This window comes from Acanthopagrus latus, chromosome 21, assembly GCF_904848185.1.
Source record: "Acanthopagrus latus isolate v.2019 chromosome 21, fAcaLat1.1, whole genome shotgun sequence".
NCBI classification, from domain to species: Eukaryota; Metazoa; Chordata; class Actinopteri; order Spariformes; family Sparidae; genus Acanthopagrus; species Acanthopagrus latus.
In genome coordinates this window covers 7,121,353-7,131,723 of record NC_051059.1, presented here as the reverse complement: position 1 = coordinate 7,131,723, position 10,371 = coordinate 7,121,353, and the positions used below count along the sequence as shown (strand labels likewise).

General features: G+C 45.4%; 1 protein-coding gene across 2 annotated transcripts; it reads left to right on the top strand.

Moving 5' to 3' along the window:
* Position 1: 1 nt before the first annotated feature.
* LOC119011901 (protein crumbs homolog 1-like) lies at positions 2-10,037 on the top strand. Of its 2 annotated transcripts, XM_037085356.1 has the most exons (9): positions 2-140; positions 2,043-2,221; positions 2,930-3,871; positions 5,368-5,918; positions 6,059-6,224; positions 7,193-8,111; positions 8,299-8,340; positions 8,441-8,563; positions 9,324-10,037. In XM_037085356.1, exons 2-9 carry the CDS (start codon positions 2,173-2,175, stop codon positions 9,574-9,576), a joined length of 3,045 nt encoding a protein of 1,014 aa, XP_036941251.1. In that variant the 5' UTR covers positions 2-140; positions 2,043-2,172; the 3' UTR covers positions 9,577-10,037. The 2 variants fall into 2 exon arrangements, with proteins under 2 accessions (XP_036941251.1, XP_036941250.1); XM_037085355.1 differs by lacking the exons at positions 2-140; positions 2,043-2,221 and having other exon boundaries at positions 2,729-3,871.
* The last annotated feature ends 334 nt before the right edge of the window (positions 10,038-10,371 follow it).

The window sequence follows — 10,371 nt, the reverse complement described above, 5'->3', positions numbered from 1 at the left end:
ACGGGGACATGGACACTATCCACGACACCTGCGATGGTGAATTGGTGCGAACCGCACGGAAAGTCGAGCGCGAAGTGCACCAGGAGGACGTGTTGTCGAGAATACTTTGCGAGGGGGTTCATGACATCAGGGTATCATGGGTAATGTAGTCTGCAAGCCAATGGCAGCCTTACATTTACAGCTAGTTTAAACGTCTTTTATAGCAGCAACTAACAGACACAGTGACTCAAGTATTGTAGCTGAGTACTGAGGTACTCACACTTTACTTGAGTATTCAGTTACTCTCACAGAGATAGACATACAGTAGCTACGTCTACAAACAAATCTGAACAAAAATAGATGTTTCATAAATAACTATAAAACTGTCCAACAACATCATAACAATAACTACAGGACGCTGCTGGAAAAATCAGCATAGACCAGCACCAAAACACAACATGTAGGCTATGTATGTTGTGTTTTGGTGCTGGTCTATGCTGTTTTTTTCCTGCAGAACAGGCCTACAAGTCAAGCTTTCTGTAGATTGTAAATAGTGCAAAGGCATAAATATTGAATGAAAACTGCAAGCAGTGATGAAAGGGCGCTTCAGCGGCGGCGTCAGGGCCATTTACACAGACAAATCACCAATATCGAGCAGGAAATTCAAAATGGCTGACTTTGTGTTGACTTTGGGCAATGGCTCCCAGAGGCTTTTTAAAAAATACTTTGTATATGTCAGGGTGTGATATAAGTGCCCACCAATTTATGTGCGTGTAAATCGGTCAAGCCTTGGCACCCCCACACAAGACCCCGATCAGGCAGAGTTTTTTTTACCTCTTCTGATGCATGTGCCAAGTTCGCCACGTCTTCGAGCAGGTTTTGCCCTTCAAAAATGCAGTTATATTGGCAGAAGAAGAAGAAGAACTCCTTCATGATTTGTGCTCGGGCCCTGATAAGCAGAATACTAGATTATATACTTAAAGTGGGTGGTTTTGTGCAGTACATGCACAGTATGTATCCATGTCTATACACAGCATATACCACATGCAGGATTTATAGATGGATGATACATACAGTAAAGTATGAAATAGATTGGTTAACTCACACATGCCTGAGCCAGCACCGCTCACCGTGTCTCCAGTTGGCTCTGTCCTGTTTTAGTGTGAGGTCGACAAGTCAGGGAATTAAGGGCGGGGTAAGTGGCGAGGTGTCTAGGTGCTTCAGGAGCATCGTTTTATGGGGGAGAGCGGAGCTCTCCATGGCGCAGACTTGGGTGAAGAATGAATTATACCACATGAAATACAGTGTGTTTTACACGTATTTCTAAAAGTAAATACATGCTTTAATATGACAATAAACTTTATGTCATAGTTGTTTTTATTTCATTTATTGGATCATGGCCCCAAACTTTTGGGATATAACATACTGTGGGTGTCATCTTAAAACCAGAACCCAAGCAACTATAAAACAAGTAACACTAAAAAGAACAGTAAGGCCATTAGTTTGATTAATGATCAGGCTGAATGCTCTCAGCAGGGCTCTTCGGGCAAAGGTCTCGTGATGACGTCAGTGATGTTTTAATGAGAGAGATACTTGCCAGATTAGAACCACTGGCTACTTCTACTTCTTTCAGAGACTTGGCTTTGTCCCAGCTGACTGCTGCAGCCAAACCGTCCTCAACAGATGACATGCTCTTTAGCAGACATGTGTGCGTGCATGGGAACACATGCATTTTATGTTTGTGTCCATGTTTCAGTGTGTGTGTATGGTTGTATTTTGTGAACATTCCCCTCTACAGATTTTGTTATGAAAGAAACTGAATTTCAGTTTGTGCATCTGCTCAGCTGAGGTTCACCATCCTCTCCCAGTCTCTCCCATCCCGTTGTTTTCCATCAGGTGGACCTCGAATGCCCTTTATATAACTGTACATCAGAGTTCAGTCGAGAAAAAATGCTTGGCGTTCCTCAAATTAGCCTCCGGGATGGACCCCTCCCATCGCCAACACATTGAATGTGTAAGACATTGTAAGTGCATTAGCTTAATCCCTCCTATCTGGCTTGCAGCGCGCCAAGCATTTCAGTGGACATGCAGAGAGGAGCAGAGATGGAGCCGCACACACGAGTGTTCCCCACCAGTCTGTGAGGATGAAGATACTGACAGACATCTTATAATTTGGAGGACTTGTTGAGGACAATGTTGAGATTCATCGTCCATGTGTGGATGTTATGGATGCTTTATGCAGGTAATGTCTACAATATGTACACTGCGATCACAGCTGATTCATATTTAGAAATTGTCGTTGTATCTTTCCGACAATTCCACCACAAATTTGTTGTTTCAACGATGCAGTCATTAGCGTGTTTATCTGACTGTCATCTATCCTGTTGATTGCCATAACTTTGAAGCAATAAGTATCAGTTTTTACAGTTGTTTTTTGGTTTTTTTGGTTTCTCATCCTTACTCTGTGGGTTCATTGGTTCATTTACTCCCGCACGCACATTTGTTGACTGTTTACTGACCCTCACTTACACAAGTGCCGCTTAAAGGGGCACTATGTAGTTTTGGAGAAGAAATTTGACCTCAGAAATTTGATATTTACAATATTAATGATGTCATAATACAAACTCAGATTTTTTTTCCCTAATTGAATAAACAAGCTGTTCTCAGAGGAAAATAAGGTCCCCAGAATACTGAATCTAGAAAGGTGGCAGGGCCTGCCACATATAAACAAAGTAAAACAGAATGAAATTGTCAGTTTGTTTATTCAGTTATGAAAACAAAGACAGATTGTTTATTTAGTCTGTATTGGCGTAAAACATCAGTCAATGAAGATATTTCTCTTCTGATTAAATTTCCTACCCATAACTACATAGTGAACTCTCTAAAGTGTGCATGCAGTTCAATGTCCGACTGTTTAAAGAAGGACCTTGGTTTGTGTTTGCCTCTCCAGGTGCTTTCTCCGCTGAAGACGTCGATGCATGTGAACGGCAGCCATGCCAAAATGGCGGCTTATGCGAGAGCCACAATGGAGGGTTCAGATGCCTTTGCTCCCAGAAGAGCCAAAATGGGCGCCTGTATGGGGGAGAGACCTGCACAACTGCACTTTCAGGCTGTGACGGGAACCAGTGCGAGAATGGAGGAATATGCTCTCCCTTACTTATCAACGATCAGCACACTTATAAATGCATCTGCCTTGCTGGCTTCATAGGCCCTACATGCCACACTCCCACTGTCTTCTCATTTGAGTCCCCGGGCTACATGTACATAGAGACTCAGCTTCTTGAACCAGAGGCTGCTCTTAATGTTACCCTCAGCTTCAGATCGGCACGACCCGTCGGCACCCTCTTGCAGCGCAGAGTGGACGACCTGCTCCTCAGCATTGAGCTGATGGATGGGCATCTCTGCCTCCGCAGCCTGAGAGGTCAGGGCTCCAGCACGCTGGTTCAGGAGCTGCCAGAGTACTTGTCCGACAACCAGTGGCACACGGTGGAAGTGTCGCTGGGCGGTGTGGTCAGCCTCATCAGGCTGCTTTGCACCGAAGGAAGCTGCATCAGAGACTCCAGCGATGAAGTCCAGCTGCTCGAGCGAGCCTCTGCTCTCCCCAAGCCGGGAACAGTGCGTCAAAGCCTCTTCATAGGGGCCTTGGAAGGGGGCGACGGGGACCGCCCTCGTGCTTTTTTGGGCTGCTTCAGAGATGTGTTTGTGGACTCACATCTGGTGCTGCCTGTTGTAGAAGAGTCAGACGCCCAGGCGAACATCACTGCAGGGTGCAGCGACAAGGACATGTGCGATGACAGTCCGTGTCAGAACCGAGGGCGCTGCGTGAGCCAGGGCTGGAGGAGCTACATGTGTGAGTGCCACAGGCCTCATGAGGGAAGCAACTGTGAAGAGGGTATGACATACACACTCTAAACAACAAAGTCGAGTGGAGTCAAAGTCCACAAGACATTTCCAGAGCTTCATGGCAAAATAGTGATATTCTCCCAAACAACTCCCAAACAACTGAAGGAGCTGAAACTTCAAATCTTAAAAAACTTAAAATCTTCACCGTAGCTAAAAGACTTAGCACGCACCCTGTCTGAATTGAGCACATAAGCTCAGCTGCACATCAAGGGTGGAAATATATGAGGCCGTTTCATTCATTTATTTATTATAGTGGTTGTTTTTCATGTTTTAAAACATACACTTCAGTTGTTTAGCAGAATTCTACGGTGCTGTTTTGCTGGGAAGCTCCAGAAATGTGTTTGTTTATTAACTACAAAAAAAGATCGCCCGGCTTTCCATCTGATTGGGGGTGAGTAGGTAGATAATAACTGAATTTTCATTTTTGAGTGAACTCATCCTTTGAGGTTTCATTTCAGTGAGGATTAGATTCACATTATTAACGCCTCTCTTCGTGAACATACCTACAAATCCTCTGAACGTCAGATGCTATACGTGTGTGGAATACTTATTTTCACTGATTGCAGCGTTTTCAACCCTTCTAGACAGAATTGAATGCCATGAAACAGGAACAGGTCAAGCCAAGTTCAAAGTCAATGTCGCGTCACTGCAGAAATCTCAGTGTTTCTAAAGACAGCGTCCCTGCGGGATGATAAAGTTAGTCAGTAGACTTTAAAGGAGCTTACAGTCCTGGTAGAATTAGCTCAGACATATAAGTAGGTGGCATTCAGCAACACCTGGGCCGAGGATTTAAAAAACGTGTGTTTCACCTGGAACGCCTTCACTTTGACAGATCAGGGAGTCAGGACTCACGCCATGCAGAGCTATTTTCGTTGGTTGGTATCCTCAGCAGCATCATTCTTTTCAAGGAACAGAGAGCACGCGTCAGTGTTTAAGCAACGCAGGGGACAGTGCATAATGAATAGCTTATGGTCCATAGCACAACAAATCTAACGTTTAAAGCACCTGAAGGAACAGTTTGATATTTTTTGAAATGTGTTTATCTGCTTTCTGGCAAAGAGACAGGTGAGGAAGATCAACATTTGGCTTCAAGAGAGTGGAATCACTTCTGACTTTAAAATTAAGACTGAAATACTCTGCCTGCAATATTAACGAGGTAACAGTATTAACTCAAAATAGTTTTTGCTCTAATGGAATCAACAAGCAGTTCTCTAAGGAGAAATAAGGTCCCAGAGCACTGTTTGAAGCAAAAAGGTGGCAGGGTCCGCCACATATACACAAAGTAATACAGTATGAGATTGTTCTGTTCTTTGAAGTCAGTTTGTTTATTCAGTTACTTCAGTCATTAAAACAAAGAGAGTTTATTTATTTTGTTTGTTTAGGCATAAATTATCAGTCCAATCTTCCTCTTCTGATTAAAAATTCCTCCCCAAAACTTCATCATGCACCTTTAAGTGACGCCTTTTTCTCTTTCCTCCCGTGCAGAGTATATCACTGCGAGATTTGGGAGCAAAGACTCTGAGAGTTTTGCTGTCTTCTCATTGGATGATGAGCCAGGTGACACAGCGACTATATCCATGTTCATTCGCACCAGACAGTCCAGCGGGCTGCTCCTCATCATGGCCAACAGCACCAGCCAGTATCTGCGCCTGTTGCTGGAAGAGGGCAGGGTCAAAGTTCAGGTCAACAACTTTGAGACCCTCCTCGGCCGGGCTGTGCTCAATGACGGCCATTTCCATCTGGTGACTGTGAAGCTGGATGCAACGGAAGCCGTCTTGTTCCAGTCGGCTCAGAACCAGGGCTCCATGCACATCAGGCCCGTCCAGGCCCACCCCGGGGATCTGGTTTACGTTGGGGGGCTGCCAGACTCGAGGGCCTCTGCCTCGTTTGGCGGCTACTTCAAGGGATGTGTCCAGGATCTGAGGATTAACAGCAAGCGGCTGCAGTTCTACCCCATCGCAACTCCAGTGGAATCACACCGCCTGGAGCAACTCGTCAACATTGCAGAGGGATGCAGCAGTGACAACGTCTGTGCTGTGAGTTATATCAGCGCTGCTGCGTTCATTATACCGCCTTTAATTTCATTCCTCTTTTTTTTTTTTTACAGTGACCGAGGACAATGTAGAGCTGACAGGAGGTTTAAGTTGATCCATCTTGGCCGTTTTCTCCTCTCTAGGTCAACCCCTGTCTCAACGGTGGAGTGTGTTACTCCATGTGGGATGATTTCATCTGCAACTGCCCCCCCAACACGGCAGGGAGGCGCTGTGAGGAGGTGAAATGGTGCGAGCTGTCTCCCTGCCCCGCCACTGCTGTTTGTCAACCCCGCCCACAGGGCTTTGAGTGTGAGTGTCCTGACAGGAGGAGCTGTTGTCGTCTTAAAAAGTACATGACCATGGGGTAAAAAAAAAAAAGAGCCTCAGAGACTCTCTAAGAACGGCCAAGGACAGAGGATCTATGCTGTCAATAGTGTGTTGTGTGCTGCAATTACTGGTTTACAGGTGAAACACATTGGCACAAAAAAAGGATTCACAGTTGATACATGCCTCTTTTGTACCAGCCCGTTTCTGCTCCTGCTGTGTATCCACTGAAGGGACTGTCTGCAGTGCACTCACCGGTGCGGGCACTGATTAATTACAGTGTGGCTGATTACAGAAGGGAACAGAGTTGAGGCAGGGATCCGACACAGGATTCCTCTAAGACGTGGTAATCCCCGCTCAGATTAAGTCTACCGCCACATGCCTGTGGACGTTTATGATGACAAGTCTTCCTGGAGGTGTCACATGTTCTAAGAAAGAAAAGGGGGGGGGGCCCATGATCCAGAGTGTAGCTGCCAGTCGAAGCCTCTCTTCATGTGTTTTTCATTCTGTCCAGCAGTGGCGGACACAGGGTGTTTAAGGGGCGGGGGAAAAATAAAATTAACCACAGGGCACAGAAAGATGTGATATATTTATAGTGAAGTGAGGACACTTCACCACATTTTCTTCACTGGAGGGGCAACTTAGAAGGCACTTTATCATGTTTAATCCACCAAAGGGGTATCCAAGAGGGCACTGCCATCTGGCACCTATTTCAGGTGCCATTTTCTTTGGTTTTCAAATTCCCATGTTGCTACATGTAACCAAGCCCCCAGGAAGATCGGCATCAACCATCATCGTGGCCATACCGCGTGATTACATTTTCGCTTGATGCACTGGGGCTGAAAAAAAAAACTTTTTACCATTAGCTTACATTGAGGAATTTGGAAAAATGAATGGAAACACTAGAGTGAACATTTCTTTGTTATCAAGTCTCGTATGTTTCTCTTCTCCAGGTTTGTCAAACGTCACGTTTCGGGTTGAGAGTGGCGTTCTGCTCTACCGCAGCAATGGGAAGATTAAACGCCGTCTCAGCAGTGTCTCCTTCAGCTTCCGCTCGAGACAGGCGGCCGCCACCTTACTTCATGCACAAAAGGACTCAGACCACCTCACTGTCTCCCTCATGGACTCTCATTTGGTCATTGAGCTCCAGGCTGGGGCTAGCAAGGATTCCCACCAGATGACACTTGAGAGCAAGGGTCCAGTCAGTGATGGAGAGTGGCATACTGTGGAGCTCAGCATGGAGAACCAGACACTCCCCACCTCCAGGTGGATCATGGCTGTGGATGGGGGCACTGAGGAGCTGAGCACGTCCAAAACTGCTGCGGGAGACCTGGAATTTCTCAGGGAGGGAGCAGACATCTCCCTTGGGGGGCTGAGCCTGGACGCTGGAGGGAAGCTGTCTGGCTGTTTGGGGCCGGTGGAGATCGGAGGCCTCCCTCTTCCTTTCCATCGCGACACGGAGTTAAACCTCCCCCGACCTCAGGAGGAGCAGTTTGTGAGGACAGACAACGAAGCCAGCCCACAATACGGCTGCTACGGAGCCAGCGTGTGCGCGCCCGACCCCTGTCAGAACGAGGGTGTGTGTGAGGACCTGTTCGACCTGCACCACTGCACTTGTCCCCCCGAGTGGACTGGGCCACTTTGTCAAGAGCCAACAAACGCCTGCATCTCCAGCCCCTGCATCTACGGAATCTGCGTCAACCTGCCGGAGGGTTTCAGATGTGCGTGTGAGCTGGGTTACAGTGGTGAACACTGTGAGGTGGAAGCTGACATGTGTGAAAACAGCAACTGCAGCAACGGCGCCACGTGCCTCAAAGGTTTCAAGAGCTACGGGTGCCTCTGCCCCCAGAACCTGACAGGCCCATACTGCGAGTGAGTTCAGTTTATCAGTAGTTCTGTGATAACAAAGGTTAAAATTCAAAATGATTGAATTTTCATTTTTGTGTGAACTTTTCCTCTAATATCAGCCAAAGTCTGCAGTCAGTTAAGTTGTATAAGAATTGGATTATAATCTTTGAGTACTTTAACCTGTACTGATTTACAAACTGGTCTCTTGCAGTGAGAGAATTCCTGAAATCCCATGGTACATTGAGATCAACCCGTGAGTGCTTTTACGGAAAAACAACGAAAAATACACACGTTCTATCAAGTGCCAAACAGGAGGCCATTGACATTTGCTCGTGCTCTTTTTGTCTATTCAGGCTTCCTCAGTTGCCTGTATCTACATGCATGGGTACAAGATGGAACTACAGCTGCTTTAATGGAGGGAACTGCTCCGAAGCAAACAACACCTGTTTCTGTCTGCCAGGCTTCACAGGACAGTGGTAGGACTTGCATCATTTTGGGGCCACTCAGTGTTCAGACAGGGCCATTCAGATTTGATTCCACAGGAAATTCATTGGAAATATTTGTTGTAACAACTGTCATTAAACATGGATCAAACGGTCACATGAAATGTTAATGGTGCTGCCTGAATTCACAAAAAAAAACGTAAGAAACCTAGTTTTTTCTTCAGTTTTAGTTTTAGCATCTTTCAGCTCTTTGTTTTGTTTTTAAAGCTTATGATTGGACTGTTTTTGTTCAGTCTCATCAGTTATGTTTCTAGTTGCAGCAGTTTTTTTCTGCCCAGCACCAGACTACAAACAGACAAAGTTAGCAGCTCGCGGGTGAACACAGTGAACTTTTAACAGTTTTTCTCAAGAGGAAGTTAAGACCAAAAGCGGAGCTATAAAAAGTGTAACTATTTGGATTAAATTGATCAGGTGGCTAGAAGCACAACTCCAAATGAACGCTTATATTTCTTTGCGTCAGGTACATGCGCTAACTGGAGTGTTGCTAACAGAGTGCCAGTTCTTTCTATGATCTGCACCAAATTGTACTCACCCAGCCACCTAAATATGCTTGTTTTGTTTTTTCATCAAGATCCATGCATTATTCCATGATAAATTAGCAAAAAGTTTGGAACCCGCCCTATCCTGCTCACAAACCAACCAACAAACGTGTACCTTTGAAGCACCCTTTACATGCAGTTTCCTTGTTACTGTTTTTTTTTTTTTTAAATTCGGTTCATCTTTTTCCTTCCAGGTGTGAGAAGGATGTGGATGAATGTGCCTCGGACCCGTGTATGAACGGAGGCTTCTGTGTCAACTACGTGAACAGTTTTGAGTGTGTGTGTGATATGAATTACTCGGGGATACACTGCCAAATGGACGTCAGCGACTTCTACCTGTACCTCTTCTTGGGCGTGTGGCAGAACCTCTTCCAGCTGGTGTCCTACCTCGTGATACGCTTCGACGATGAGCCAGAAATCGAGTGGGGATTCCACGTCAACGATTAGGTCTCTCCTCGTCTGTTATGGTCCCTTGATTTAAATTGCTCAAGGTGGAGGGTCACATCGGATCTCATATGAATTCATCTAGCAAATTTAGTGCTCAGGTCTGATGTAATATTTAATCATTAAAGGTGCAATATGTTGCAACATTCTAAAATTGACTAAGATTTTTGGAAGAACGGTAAAGAAATAATCTTTTTTAAATTATGTCAGACATCTGTTACGTTGCAGATACATCTGTTGAAGTTAACATGCTATCCAGCCAGCCCTTATCAACTTTGTAGGGTGACAGACTGATACAAACACAAACACTCAGGCAGAGTCTGCTAATACCACCACTGGCTCAATGTCTGACTGAACTAACTAGCTGAGGGCAGCTAGTTAGCAGCGGTTTGTGGTGATATGTTGCCCCTTTTGTTTAGAGTATGAGTTTGACAGGTGGCAATTCTTGCATAATGCACCTTTAACCTGCATGCAACACATCAGCCAGTCTGTGATGTGTTAATCTAAAGGAGGAAGCACGGAATGTTATTGATTTTTCATCACTTCTGGTGGGCAGATTTGAAAACATCTACCTTGGTGGTCTCAGTGGTGAAGGGAAGCTCTTCCCTTTTGTGGCCTCTTGTGACTGAGGTTGATAAAACAGGCGTTTATCAACTGTTAATGTGCTGTCTACAACAGTGTTAAGTAGATCATCCATGCAAGAACAACTGTGAACAGTTTTCTTAGCAGGCCGTGTTCAAAAACCTGATCAAGTCCAAAGTCCAAAGTAATCAGAAAGTTGTTCCCCCTTTATTGTTT

Coding starts and splice junctions, on each gene's coding strand:
- LOC119011901 (XM_037085355.1), top strand. CDS start 2,872: ATGCAGTTCAATGTCCGACTGTTTAAAGAAGGACCTTGGTTTGTGTTT. Junction 6,225..7,192: donor CCGCCCACAGGGCTTTGAGT/GTGAGTGTCCTG, acceptor TCTCTTCTCCAG/GTTTGTCAAACGTCACGTTT. Junction 8,341..8,440: donor TGGTACATTGAGATCAACCC/GTGAGTGCTTTT, acceptor TTGTCTATTCAG/GCTTCCTCAGTTGCCTGTAT.